We start from the raw sequence: 15,340 nt of genomic DNA on the forward strand, positions 1-15,340 counted from the left end.
GTTCAGCATGCTCTGTTTCGGAGACTGGAATTCGCGGGTTCGGATCCTGGGTGCAGAGTTACACCACTCGTCAGCCATGCTGCAGTGGTGACCCACATATAAAGTAGAGGAAAACTGGCACAGCTGTTAGCTCAGGGCTAATGTTCCTCAAGCAAAAAAGGAGGAAGATTGGCACAGATGTTAGCTCAGAGCTAACCTTCCTCACCAAATTAAAAAAAAAGGGCAACTCGAGAGAGTCATGCATAACCTAAAAGAGTGAATTGCTAATAGTGGTGCCTTAGGCTCTGATTTAATCTCTTGAAGGAGAGAATTTGCATTGGGGTGGCCCTTTGTAGCCTGAAAATTACCTTATACAATGTTAAGCAAGAACTGCTCTGCCTCTTTTTAAGCCAGGGTTGGTGGAGACAGAAGGAGAAACCAGGCAGATTATCATCTCTATCAAGTCTTCTTAATTCACTGATCTCAGCGAACATTCCGCTTGTTTTAACATTAGCATATTTGGTCAGAGTTACTCATCATTTCCTTTCCCTTTACACTTGAACTTTTCATGCCCTGTTCTTTCCAGTGGTATTTCAGAGGTTGAATGAACGAAACTTGTTTTCACTGTCAGCGGCATATGGTACTGTTTTTTCTGGTCAGATATAGCTGAATAAAACTTGTGGCGATTTCACTTCTTGACCACTTGTTTCTCTCGTGTGGAGAAACCTCAGTGTGAGAGGAAGGATTTATGTGCTGGTGTGATGTGAGTCGATTATGAAATTGCAGTTCATCTGCTTCCCAAGCCACCACAATACCTGCTTTGAATGGAAAATCTTGGTGATTGATTAATGAACTGTCAGGTACAATTGGGTTTTGTGTAGCAGAAACCCCTGAAGAAAAAAGGAAGATGAAACTCTCCTGCTCCAAAGTCTTAGAAAAACTACATGGAAAAACATTTGAGATTCCTGGAAACTCCTTTCAGTCTTGTCCTTTAGGTAGCACAGTTGGATCTGAATTTTAAGACCTCTTTGATACATCATTGGGGGAGAATTTATAGAGAAGGCTAAATGAGTTAATTTTGAATATAGCAAAGGACCTTCCTGTCACATGCTTTTCAGTAGCACTTGAAAATAACAAAAAAAAAGGGAAGGAGTGAGGGACACCAAAATGAGTGCTTTCTTCTTTCTTCTGTACTCTTTTTGAGCATACAAAATAATTTGGTCCTATAATGGGAGTCTTCCCTCCTTTCTCTCTCCCCATAAATATATTTATTTTAAACTTGTTATTATAGAACATTTCAAACATACGAAGTAAACAGAAGAATATAATGACCTCCTATGTACCTATCACCCAGCTTCAATAGTTAATTTATTTTCAATTATGAAAGTAACAACTATATTACATAAAATTGGGGGAGATGAGGGAAAAATCACTATCTCACTGTACATAATCTCTTGACATTTTGATGTGTCTCATTCCTTAAAGTCATGGTGTAATATTATTTTGATTGGGCTGCTTTTTTATGTAATCTGTGTTGTAACTATCTTCCTGTATTCCATATGGTCTTTTTTTTTTTTTTTTTTTTTCGGTGAGGAACATTGGCCCTGGGCTGACATCTGTGCCCATCTTCCTCTAGTTTGTATGTGGGATGCCTACCACAGCATGGCTTGGTGAGCAGCGCATAGGTCCACGCCCAGGATCCGAACCTCCGAACCCTGGGCTGGTGAAGCGGAGCACTCAAACTTAACTACTATGCCACCGGGCCAGCCCCTCCATATGGTCTTTTGAACTGTTACTTTTATTTATTTATTTTTTTATTATTATTATTTTTTTTGTGAGGAAGATCAGCCCTGAGCTAACATCCGTGCTAATCCTCCTCTCTTTGCTGAGGAAGACCGGCTCTGAGCTAACATCTATTGCCAATGCTCCTCCTTTTTTTTTTCCCCCCCAAAGCCCCAGTAGATAGTTGTATGTCATAGTTGCACATCCTTCTAGTTTCTGTATGTGGGACGCGGCCTCAGCATGGCCGGAGAAGCGGTGCGTCGGTGCGCACCCGGGATCCAAACCCGGGCCGCTAGTAGCGGAGCACGCGCACTTAACCGCTAAGCCGTGGGCCAGCCCTGAACTGTTACTTTTAAATGGCTGCAAAATATTCCATTGAGTAGATGTGATATAACCTTGGTTGCTCTTAATTTTTTTATTAACTATTAAATAATGATTCAGTAAATGTTTCTATATTTTGCATTATTTCTTTAGGTGAGTTTTTAGAAAAAAGTAGGATTATTGGATCAAAGAGTGTGAGATTTGTAAGCCTTTTGTTCTGTATTGCTAAACTACCTTTCGTATGGTGAACCACTGTACATGCTCTTGGCGATGGGTGAGAGTCCCAGCCTCACTGTTCACAGTGTTTGTTTCAGCCGTTGTTATGGGTCTTGTGATAATACAGGGCTGATTGCTTCTGAGATAGTCTCTCTTTCTGCTGAGGTTAGACTTGTCCTAAGTCAGACATTAATTCTTGCCACATTGCATTTTATTCTGTAGGTGTTTTCATGCCGACTAGGGAATGAACATGATACAGCTCTCTCAATTGTTGATCCAGTACAAATTCAGGTGGAGCTGGTGGGAAATTCTTCCTATCAGAACAGTTCAGGATTGATGGATGCATTCAATAGTGAAGACTTTCCACCTATCTTAGAGGTAATGATGAAAAATCTGTGTAACACATTCATACACTCTCAAACGCTTTCCTTTGCATAAACTACTTATTTGCTCTGCTGAGCTCAACAACATTTTGGTTACTTTAGCAAAACCAAGATAAAAATGACATTGTCTCTGTCCTAGAAGATCTTGCAGTCTTGTGGAGGATAAAACACCTTTTAATTGTCAGGTATTATGTTGAAGTTCTATAAAAGTTTACAGAGAGCAGGACTCAACGTAGGTAGGAATGTTTATTGTGAGTGGAACTCAAGGTAAGGTGAGTCTGAGCGGAGGAGTGGGGGTGTAGGATGTAAACAGGCAGAGAAGGAGAGCATTCCACGTTAGAAGACAGCAAAGTCAGGGGCGGAAATGGCCCAGCAGACATGAGACAGAGCAAGGTCTCACCAGAACAAAGAGGTATGTAGGGGAGTGAGGAGGATGGAAGGTGAAGTCAGGCAAGGACGGCTTAAGAATTTGGTGTTTTATTTCTTTGGTAGAGGGGGAATGATGAAGTAATTCATTTGAACCATAGGAGATTGAAAGAGAAAAGCTATTCTGGTTTTCAGCCTTTACAAAAATTAAAGATGAGTAAATAAATAAAGCACCATACTCAGACATTCAAGTAGTCATCCCATTTTTAAAGTGGTCCAGTGTGGGTGTCTGTATGGCTTTTATCAGTGGTAGCTATATTGCTGATCTCTGAGGAAGACTGGATTTTTGGAAATATTAGTGTGGAACTTGACTCATTTAAGGTTATGTCTGAATAAAGAAGAGAGAAATTTTGTTGATTGGTCAGTTTGTTTTGGAGATTTAAAAAATTAAATAGATCAAAGCAAAATAGATGAACAAAATGTTGCTAATAGGTGATCATGTCTCCCCCAGAGCTATTCTTTGATCCTCTGCTTAAATGATTAATATACTTGTATGAAAATCATCCCACTGAAATATTAATTCTAGTACTTTGCCTAGCTTAGTATTTTTTATTTGCTGCAGTTTTGTGAACATTTGACCTCATAGCTGAGACATCTTGCCTTATGGCTATTAGTGCTTAATTTTTAAATCTACCCAGTCTTCAAAATGAGAAATTTAGTGTAGTGTCTGTTGGACTTCTAGAACTTGCATTAGGAATTATGCGTTTAAGAGATGTGGACACAAAACCAAATGCAACTTTAAAAACTGCCACTTTTTAAATTTTGTTAGATTCAGTTACAAGCTCTGGATATCAGGCTCTCCTATAATGATGTTCAGCTGTTTCTTGCCATTGCAAAATCCATCCCAGAACAAGCTAATGCTGCTGTGCCAGATGCAGCAGCCTTGGAGGCCAGTTCCGTGAGCACTTACCCTCCGGGTGCGCCTCGAGTTGGAGAGGAAGTCAAAGAAGGGACAAGACATACCTTAGATCCTATCTTGGGTAAGTGTTTAACTATAAAACCCACTCAGTCTTCTAATAACTCTCTTTTTAACTTCTAACATTTTCTTTTGCGCGATTAAATTGTTCAGGGTATAATTGTATGTCATTAAGTATAATTGTAAGTCATAAGTATGACTCTAATTTTTTTTTATTTAAAAACAAACAAAACACCCCAAACCAACTGTTCTAGCCTACACTGTTTTTCCTTTTACAGTTTCTTCCAAAGTTATATGAATAATGCTAAGGTTTAGTTTTAAACTTGGAGTTTTCCTCCAAAGTTATGTGGATATTACTAAGTTTTACTTTTAAGCTTTTAAAAACTTAGGGAAAAGACTCTTAAAATTTTCAGGGTATACTTGATAAAAGTCTCCAATTAGGAGCCCATTTTTACCTAGAGAAATGAAATGTATTAATCACCAGTTTCTGAATTTCTTTTTTTTTTTCTTAAATTACTCTATAGATTAACTTACATAAAGTTATTTATAAAAATCATATACTGTTTTGTTCCCTAGAGTTACAGCTGGCTAGACTGCAGGAGCTGGGATTCAGCATGGATGATTGTCGCAAAGCTCTTTTGGTGTGTCAAGGTAATTTGAATGAGTGTTTCCGTTATCTATTCTTTCTTAATAATATACTTCTTTTCTGTTTCCTCCCCTACTCCCGCAAGGTGACTTGGAGAGCTGGAGTGTATTCTGAAGACCCTCCATGGTCTTCTGTGGGCCAGTAATAATAATAAGCAGCAGTATTTTATAGTTGATAAGAATGTGGGCTCTGGAGCTGATTGCCTGGCTTCACATCCTTACTCTGCCGCTTACTGGCTACTTATCAGTGACTTGGGCAGGTTACTTCATCTCTCTGTACCAGTGCTTCTTTATCTGTAAAATGAGGATAAGGGGACTTCCCTTGGAGCTTTGATTTAAATAAGACACTGTATGCAAAGCACTGAAGTGCCTGGCACACAGCAAGTGCTCTCTAGATGTTAGCCACTGTTACTGGTGGTAGTGGTAATGGTGGCGATGCTGATAGTCATGGCCATTTACTGAGCTCCTATATGCCTAATCTTGTGTTTTCCTGTTGAATCCTCGTAGCTCTTGGAAGTAAGCATTCTTCCCACTTCAGATGAGGAAACGGGCTCAGATAGGTTAAGGTCATCTGTTAGTGAGGGGCTAAGATGAGTTTAAGGCCAGGTGTGACTGTGTTCTTTCCACTGCATCACACTACCTTCCCAGCTCCCTCTGTGTTCCCCTTTCTCTTAAAAAAGAGAGATACCGCAAAAGCTGTATTTTCTTCCAGTCTACACTTTCGAATACCTTCTCTCTTTCTATTTCTCTATGTGCTGTGTGTATATATATACATATATATATACACACACACACACACACACATAGTATTTTGTACATTGATAGATTGTATTGCAAATACAGTTTTATACCTTTTTTACAATACAATTTTATTGAATAATTACAATTTTATGATGTATACTTAGTATCAGCATCTTCCCATGTCATTAAAATTATTTGTAAACATTGATCCTTTACATTGACTTAAGGATATATAATTTATTTAACCATTTTCAGTTGCTTTTCATTCTTTGAATATTATACACAGTTCTGTAATAAACATTTTTCGCTGTGAACTTTCGTCTACGTCTTTTAAGTATTTTCTTAGTAGAGAGACCTAGTATTGTAAATACTGGATCAAAGGGTGTAGATATATTTTTTGGGCTCTTTATTGAATTGACAAATCTTCTGAAAAGATTGTTCCAGGTTATACTCTGACCATTTATGTTTGAAAATGTTGGTGTCACCACATAATTGTTTGCATTAACTATCATCTTTTTCCTTCTGAAAAAATGACAGTAGACCTAGTTATCTTGTGTTCCTTCCTTAGTTTTGTTTTTACCTAGTCATCATTGCTTTGTTTTAATTTTTAACTTTATACCCCTTAATGTTTACATTTTCTTTTCTTTTTACTCTTTCTTTAACAATTCAAACACATTTTTTTTTAATTTCTAAGAGCCTTTTGGATTTTTGTTTGTTCATTTTTATTTCTTTAGTAACTAAGGTTTAGTTCTGTCAATAATAAAGACAATAATAGCAACTATTGTTAATAGAGCCTTTGTTATATGCCAGGCTCTGCTCTGAGAACTTTACCTGTACTTGTGTGTTTCCTCCTCGTGTCAGTCCTGTAAGTGAGTGCTGTCGGGCACAGAGAGATAATATAACTTGCCCAAGACGCAACATCCAGTGAGTGCCAGGATCGGAAGCCAGACCGTCTTGCTCCAGAGCCCATGCCCGTAACTGCTTACCACTTCTCGGAGTTTATAAGTATGCGGTTGCATTTCTTTTCTTTTCTTTTTTCTTTTTAGCAATCTGGCTGTGTTCAGGGGGCTGTTATTTAACAGTTATATATTACACACATGCAATTCTCATTGCTCTGTGTTCTCAAGGAATTTGTGATTGGTTGAGAAAACAGAGTATGTACAAAATAAGACATTTGAGAACAATTACAAAGCAGCACACCAGTGTATGCAAAACTACATAGTGAAGATTAAGGACTTAAGTGCCATGTGGCACCTAGAATTTAGATCCTCTCCTTCCCCCTCTCTCCTCTTCTTCAACAGATGTCATAGTAGAGGAAGGATGGCTTCCTGGAGGCATTTTGAGCCAGATCATGAAAGATGTGGTAAACTTGAGTGGAAGGTGTACAACAAAGAGGGCCTTGTTCTATTTGCTTAAAAGCAGAATTCCTATTATTATGCTATTTTTTTCTTTTTTATGTCTAAGAATGTATCTGGGATCAAGGTTCTCTTGGACTGTCCAGTCGGTCCCTATAAACTGTTTCTCTATTTCCTCTGAGTTGCTTGAGTAGCTGTGGGAACTGGTTGAACTTATTGCCTTTTAATTTCTTTGAAGGCCAATTGAAAAAGGCAGCAAGTTGGTTGTTTAAGAATGCTGAACCTCTGAAGGCTCTTTCCCTGGCCTCTAACAGCCGAGAGAGCCAGGGAACTGTGCCAGCACAGTTAATCTCGGGTGTGGAGATTAAAGCTGAGAGCGTGTGCATTTGTTTCATCGATGACTGCATGGATTGTGACGTTCCTCTCGCCGAGCTAACCTTTTCCCGTGAGTGTTTTCCTGATTTTCAGGTTCATCTGAGTATTTTCAGTGACTGCTGGATTACTGGGGACCTATCTTTTTTTATGTTAGTCTTGTTCTTCTCTTCTTAGTAGTATGGGTGAAATTTAGATAATGGTTTGACATGTGTTGTTCATTATTTGTGTTTTAGAGAAATGTGTATTTATTTGCCATATATGGCTTTTAGCCTATAGCTTGGGAATAATAGAGGTTGTCGTTGACGAAATTTCTGTTATATTAACGACTCTAAATAATTCCTGATCTCTCCATTTTGCTTATCTTTTATGTATCTAAAGATTGTAGTAATGACTGTTATTAAAGGCATTTAAAAGATAAGCTCAGAAAATAATGCTTCAACCCTCTGTATCTTTTGCAAATAAAAAACACAGACTCTTATTAGACAGCTCACCTCAGAGTCTCCTCTGCAGGACCAGGTAAGAGGTGAAACACTATTCATCTGAGAGCGGTCCTTCAATAGAAGGGGGACTGGGGCAGAAGTCCTTTATCGTAAATCACATCATTGCAAGCAGTGTTAGGTGAGGCTTCTGAGAGGAGTAAATGAAAATCGCACTCCTGTGTTTACTTTTAATTTTCCATTGTTTTGGTTTTGCCTGCCTCTTTTCCCTTCAAGGAAAATTTGGTTCTGGGGATTTAATTTGACCTTTTACACATTATAGAGATTTTCCTTTTCCCTGTGCTTCTGGGCACCACAAGGGCCACTTGATTAAAAGTAACAACGGGAATTTTGACTGTTTCCATGAGTATCTTTTCTGTAGAGAATAATTATTTCTTATTTTTTTATGGTAATCTTACAGTTTTGAGCTAATATTTATCAGGGCATGCTTGCTGTTATCACTCTGCCTTTTTTCAGATACTCAGGTAGAAACATGTTTTTTATGTTCCCATGGGCTTCAGATACACCCAGGGGCTTGGACTGGGGTGAGGCAAATTGCCTCATGCACAACATTTAGGGATGCCAAAAAACTCAGTAATTAAGATAAATAATAATGTAATGCAATACTTTTAAAAATCAGAATTGATGTCAAAAAATTCATGATGAACAAAATATCAAATTTTTGTGTGCTTTCCTATGAGAACATCAATATTAGCTATAACTAACATCTCTTCAATGTGATTTGTCTGCAAAAGAAAGTTTCGGTTGTTCCTGCCCCACTGCTACAGTAAGATTTGCTTTCATTGCAGGTCTGAATTTTCTTCAGCATGTAAGAACCAGCCCTGAAGGCTACGCCCACTTTACCCTTTCTGGAGATTATTATAACCGTGCACTGTCAGGTCAGTATAAGCATATATTATTGTGGGATTTGAAAAATACACTTAAATATTTGCCTGGGCCTATTTCAATATAAATATTACCTGAGAGGAGGAGGGTGGGGCCAGATAAGGAAAGGTTAAAAACAAGTGACGGCCTAAGCACAAAAGATAGAGATTTTTTATTTTTCTAAATACATATCTGATATGTTGCAACTGAATTTTTTAAAAAGAAGTTTTCAGGCCGGCCCCGTGGCTTAGTGGTTAAGTGCGCGCGCTCCGCTGCTGGCGGCCCGGGTTCGGATCCCGGGCGCGCACCCACGCACCGCTTCTCTGGCCGTGCTGAGGCCGCGTCCCACGTACAGCAACTAGAAGGATGTGCAACTATGACATGCAACCATCTACTGGGGCTTTGGGGGAAAAATAAATAAATAAAATTAAAAAAAAAAAAAAAGTTTTCAGAGTTAATTCTTTTTGATCCTGGAGTTTGGCTCGTTCCAGAACATGAAATTGCTCAACAGTGAAGGATCATTTGTCTGGCCCTGACAGTAGCTAAATTTCAAGGGAGATTTACGCCCATAGCATTTTAAACTTCGAGCCTCCTCACTCCCTGCTGGACCTGTTTGTTTCATGAGGAGAGTACCGAGTCCGTGATTATGTGTAACCTGCCATACCTACCCCCTAAAGTAAAACAGTTGAGCAGAGCAAGTATTCTTCCAGAGACATAAAACCTGGATGTGCTGCAAGGCATTGTCGGCTTTCTTTCCTTCCACGGGAAAGACCAAGGTAAAGGCCTATACAGACTGACATTCAGGAACCATCACAGACCAGGGCCAAGCCTTTTGAGCTGTGAAGTTCTCTTTTTTAGTGGGTGTGGACAAAGTAAACAAAGTAGTGCAGTGCAATCTAAAGCTTAGGCCAAGAGTGACTGCTCCCTTTGATTTCAATGGAAAATGAAGCATCAATTTGTTGTGGTGCTGCTGATTGTTCTAGATTACACGTTACATTTAATTTTATACGTTGGTTAACATTTTCCCTGTCTGTTCTGGATTCACTTAAAGGTAACATTTTTATTTCCTAATTGTTCAAAATGTTTGACTTGAGAATAATGGCCCAAGTTTTGCTAGTTGAGAGAAACTCTTACAGGGCATGTGGTAGCTGGTTTTCTGAGAATCATTTATTTTCCCAGAGTGAATATTGCTTGCTTTTAAAGTTGTATGAACACATTCAGGTCACTAAGTGCTAAATGGTGTGAGGAGGCTAATATACCTATTTTATGCTACATATTGGATTGGATTTGTGTTGGTGAATCACCTGATCTACAGCTTATTGAGTTTATTTAGAAAACTGTTAAAAATTAACTGGCCTTGAAAAGTTGAGTTGTTAAAACCACAATGAGATACCATTTTTCTCACCCAACAGACTGGCAAAAATTGTGTGACACTACTAAGTATTGGTGAGGATATGAGCCTTAGAACTCTTATTTCCTGCTATTAGAATTGTAAATTGGTACAACCACTTTGGAAAGCAATTTGACATGACCTAGTAAAGTTGAGTATAAGCCTACTCAACAACCCAGCAATGTACTTCTTCCTGGTCTATACCCTAGAGAATCTTTTTCCTATATGTACAAGACTGCTTATAGTGGCAGTCTTCCTAATAGCAGTAAAACTGGAATCAAGTGAATGTCTCTCAGCAGTAGAATGGATAAATAAATTACGGGATATCCACAAGTGGATTACAATTCAGTGGTGAAAATAAGTGTACCATAGCTGCATGTCATCGATATGAGTGAATCTCAAAGACATGTTGTTGAGCAAAGATAGAAACTTGCGAAAGAATACATACAGTTGGATTCCATTTAGTAAAGATCCCCAGGAGGACAGACTAATTAATACGTTCTTAAGAAATGCCTACACATCTGGTAAAACTATAAAGAGCAAGAAAGTGATTAAAAATTCAAGCTAATGGTCTGGAGTTGGGTGGGAGAGGGTTGGTGGGAAGGGAGGGATGAAATGGGGCAGTAGCACTCAGGGGCTTCTAAGGAACTTGTAATTTTCTATTTCTTAAGCTGCATAGTGGGTACGTGAGTGTTTGCAATCATTTTATTCTTTAAACCATACCTATGTGATGTTTATATACCTTTTGTACATAAGAATAAATATTTGAAAAACTTAATGAATTTCCAAATTATACCTATTTATTCAACCAATGGATTCTTGATGTAAGCAGGAGAATCAAATTTAATGGTTACTTTAGCCACTGATACTGCTTTTTCAACCTGAGTCTGCGACTCCTTTTTGCATCTTGAGTGGATCAAAACCAGGTCTTGCCTGCTCTTTAGTAGAAGAGGACACATGTGCTCCCTTCCCTCCTTCCTCCCACCTCTGGGAGACTGTGGTGAGGGCTCTTCCACTCATGTCCTCTGAACAGCACAGACATCTGTGATGCCACCTATAGCTAAAGATGGTGCTTTCATTGTGAAATCAAATGGGAAATAGAAAACTATCAGGCCAGCCCTGTGGCTCAGCGGTTAAGTGCGCACGTTCCGCTGCTGGCGGCCCGGGTTTGGATCCTGGGCGCGCACCGACGCACCGCTTCTCTGGCCATGCTGAGGCCACGTCCCACATACAGCAACTAGAAGGATGTGCAACTGACATAGAACTATCTACTGGGGCTTTGGGGAGAAAAAGGAGGAGGATTGGCAATAGATGTGAGCTCAGAGCCAGTCTTCCTCAGCAAAAAAGAGGAGGATTCGCATGGATGTTAGCTCAGGGCTGATCTTCCTCACAAAAAAAAAAAAAAAGAAAACTATTAAGCTGTAGTTTGTGTTGCTGAGCATTTGTGAACAGTGTTCCCCTACAAACTCGGTATCTGCTGAACAGATGTCTTCTTTCCTGTGCTCTTTTAGGCTGGGAGCCATTTATAGAGCCATGGCCATGCTCTGTGTCCTGGCAGCAACAGGCAGCTAGTCGTCTCCATCCTCCTCGACTGAAGCTGGAAGCCAAGGCCAAACCCCGTTTGGATATCAATATCACTTCTGTACTAATTGGTGAGTGGAAAGCTGTCTTTAGAAGATTGGTACCTCTCTGTACAGAAGTCCCTTGTCTGGAAGACTATTAATCCTGGTTTAGCAAATACTTGGGCCCGTATAAGACATCATTTATTCATCATGGCTACTTTCCTGATAAACCTTAACTTAGCCTCATGATTCTTCTCAACCCATTGTTCCAGAGTTGGCATCCCATATTAATGCTATGAATGATAAGCAGGAGCTTAGACTACTTGGGGAACATAAATGTCCATCATGAACTTTCTCTCCATGATGCTTGGTCACTGGGGTTTATTAAATGTTCTAGAAGTGAGTTTAGATTCACTTCTCTCAGGCTATTCATAGAATAATTCTTAAAAGGTGTAATTTTGACTTTGTCTTCATAGTAGGATAAGTTGCCTGTGCTGTTTCCCAACAAATATCATGTTGACCTAACTGAAAATCCCTGCGTTAAAAGGTTGCCAAGCTAACTGTGTGTGTTCTGAAAGTTTCTTTGAAAACGCTGAAATGTACATTCCTGGATTCAATGTAGTGAGTCAGAACCATTCTATGTTTGTATTTATACCATCTAAAAGAAGAGTAACATGATCATACAGTCAGATAATGCCTACCTTTGCTGTGAAAACTCACATTCACTATTTGAATCATTGGTCTCACGATCTGATTTTTGGTAATACCGTAGTTATCTCTGAGTGATAACACATAGTGTTGTAAATCTGTGAACTTCCTTCAGTGTGTGTGTTGGATTGAGGCTCTAAAATATCCTTTGCCTTATTCCATGTCAGAGTAAGATGGAGAAATGAGACCATAAGTTTATTGATATCCAAATTTTAAAACAACTGTTTTACATTAACAAATTTTTCATTAATTTTCCTGGATAATATCACCTATGTAATGGTAAATTGATCTCATGACCATTCTGTACTATATGATTTTGACTCCCACATTGTTTCTTGTATAATCTGATCATCTGGAAGTTTAGGTAAAGTTTTGGGTAATGCTTTGAAAAGCTACAATAAACAAGGGCTTACCTCAAACAAAAGTTCTGTTGATATTTCTGAGCATCTGTCTATTTAAAAATACCTTCCAGAAGGCATTCTTGTCCGTGGTAAAGCTGTTTGTTTTTTTATCTTCAGTTCTTTAATACTGTGCTAAAACCCAGAAACATTGCAGTGACCTCTTAGTGTTTGAATAAATCTCATTTATATAGCCAAATATAAACCAGAAACCAATCCTTCTTGTTCTAAAAAGTATAATACCTTAGTTAATATAAAAAGTCTTTATCCAGGTGTGGCACATTGTAATTATTTTTTAACCTGCTCTATTATAATTCTCCTCTCAAAAGAGTAAAATACTCCTGGAGAATTATCAGCTGGATTTCAGCCTCCTGAGTCTGGTGGTTTTTTAACAGCCTCCTAACTGGTCTTTCTGTCTCCAAACCCTGTCCCTTAGCATGGCCTACCACACTCTTCACAAACTAAGTCATTCACTTTCCTGGACTTCTCTGCTGTGTCCCTACCCCAATATGTTGTGCCAAAGTCACAGCAAAGTATTCAGTGTTCCCCAAATGTGCCATGTACTTTCATGTCTTGAAGTCTTTGCACATGCTGTTCTCTCTGCCTGGAATGTCCCTGTATCCCTAATCCCACTGGTAAACTCTAACCTCTGCTCATTCCTCAAGACCTAGAACAAAGGTCCCTACCTCTCTGAAGAGTCCTGTGGACTTTGGTGTGTACTCCCCTACTTCTGCCAAAGCAGAATAAATCAACCCCTGTTCTGTGCTCCCTTAGAATTTTATTTATATCTTTGTTTTAGCTCCTTTCACATTGTGGTATAGTTATGTGGTGATGGTTGTTTTGTTAACATTAATTTCTTACAGTGGAGTGTGAGCTTCTCCAGGGGACAAACTTTCTCAGAATCTAGCAGAGTGCCCAGCATGTAGTGAGGCATTCAGTAAAAGCTTGTTTTGCTGAATTGAAATTATTTGACTTGAACCCTCCATCTTTTCTACTTCTATTTTTAATATCTTTGGGGAATTCTTTTTTAGACCAGTATGTAAGTACCAAGGAGTCGTGGATGGCAGATTACTGTAAACAGGACAAGGAAATAGATTCAACCACATCAGAAGACTGGATGGGCTCTTCAGTGGATCCTCCATGCTTTGGACAAAGTAAGAGTTTTCTCTACAAATGTCTGATTAAATCACTGTTGACCTGAAATCCAGATAGAACCATCATTTTCTATGGAAAAACCTACCGGAAATCCTGACTATCTTCTGTTTTAAGTCTTTGCAAGAGACATTTTTCTGGTGCAAAATGCTGAACTTTTGATATAAGCTCTGATTTCGCCTTTGTGAGGGAGAAAAAATCTGCAATATACAATTCCTAGATTCTGGTAACATTGTGTATGAACTGGTGCACCTGAAAATGCATTAAGATCAGCCATTGGTCAGTTCGTGTTTTACTCAGCAAAACGTTCCAATTGATTGGACTCTTTGACTGGATTTTTAAAAACATCTTTCAGTCTTCTAAATCTAGAGATAGAGAGTTTGGATATATTCTTGAAGAGAGGGAGGGCAGGATCCCATGTAGGAAAAATTGTTAGAAGGGGCCCCTGTACTGTTCATAAAGTATAAAAGAATTGAATACCCAGCCTCTTGAAGAAAGAGGAGTCAGTTTCTCTGTTAACGATGTTTTCTTTCCTTATTAAACGCTTCACCGTGGAGCTCTGATTTCCTCAGAGCTGGGCAGTTTGTGATGGCCAACAGCATTGTCCTTAGTTGTTCCACGAGCTGTTGTCATCCAAATTCAGCTCAGCCCCACTCTTCCAGTGTGGTTTTTTGGGGAGTCTTGGCTGGACTTCACGTAGCTCATGAATAGTTAAATATTCCATCTGGTCTGCAAACATGTCATGGGAAGATGGATTTTCTTAGTGTATGAAGTATTTGAACTGATTCGTCTCTCCTCAGGGTGTATAAATGGACTTTCTATCTGCCTTGTACTTGTAGGAGGAGGGACAAGGAAATGTCAGTTATGCTTGCTCTCTGTCTCCCAGACTGTTGCTTCTGAGTCTCAAGGTCATTGCTTAGGAGCCAGGGCTCTGCAGATATCACCAGCTTCAACTCTGGCTCCTCCTCTAACCTTCCCAGTTTGTGTGTCAAGAGAATGTAACATAGTGTACCCAGAAGACTCTGAATAATCTTTGTAATATGTAATGTGTCTTAGAGAGTGTGTTTCTTAAAACATTATTCATACAGGGAGATCTTAAATCCAGAGTCAGTGCAAACACTAGGAAGGCCTAATCTTTGGGATTTTTTTGGTCCCTTTCCTGCCCCCCCCCTTTAATCTTCTCCTCTTTCCTTGTAGTTAATAAGCTGCCTTATCTATGTTAAATGCCAGTACTAAATTAAAGGTGGATTTTTATTTACTTATAGATTTTTATGGTTACTTAGGCTTATAAAGGTATAATATATCTTTTTAATTAGACGTAAGTGGATATATCTAAATTTCCAAACCTCTTTTCTTATTGGAAATTCCTGGGTGGTAGTATAGCAAATGGGGTTGTATTTTAATAGGCCTACTAACGTAATTGTTGGGCATTTGTTTTGAAACTTAGTCGATTTGAACCTTGTTAAACTGATCATAGACTTTCAGGTCTTATTCATGAATATTTAGTCACATTTCCCCCAAATTTCTACATTTTATTCAGGTCAGCTTCAAAATGAGTCCTTGGAATAGAGTTTCTTAATATGAAATTCAGCCTAAGGGAGCTGCTGATTTCTCACATTTCTTTAGCAGG

General features: G+C 38.9%; 1 protein-coding gene across 7 annotated transcripts in view; it reads left to right on the forward strand.

Annotated features, from left to right (window-relative positions):
• The window catches only part of VPS13D (vacuolar protein sorting 13 homolog D), a 252,521-nt gene that overhangs the window by 80,185 nt on the left and 156,996 nt on the right, over positions 1-15,340 (forward strand). For all 7 annotated transcript variants that reach the window (XM_058552933.1, XM_058552934.1, XM_058552936.1 and 4 more), the window contains 7 exons: positions 2,521-2,676; positions 3,877-4,087; positions 4,600-4,674; positions 7,003-7,209; positions 8,425-8,514; positions 11,402-11,542; positions 13,590-13,712. In XM_058552933.1, coding sequence (XP_058408916.1) covers positions 2,521-2,676; positions 3,877-4,087; positions 4,600-4,674; positions 7,003-7,209; positions 8,425-8,514; positions 11,402-11,542; positions 13,590-13,712 — 1,003 coding nt within the window. The remainder of the gene's footprint in view (positions 1-2,520; positions 2,677-3,876; positions 4,088-4,599; positions 4,675-7,002; positions 7,210-8,424; positions 8,515-11,401; positions 11,543-13,589; positions 13,713-15,340) is intronic.

The sequence above is a fragment of the Diceros bicornis genome, chromosome 13 (assembly GCF_020826845.1).
Source record: "Diceros bicornis minor isolate mBicDic1 chromosome 13, mDicBic1.mat.cur, whole genome shotgun sequence".
In the NCBI taxonomy this organism is placed as follows: domain Eukaryota; kingdom Metazoa; phylum Chordata; class Mammalia; order Perissodactyla; family Rhinocerotidae; genus Diceros; species Diceros bicornis.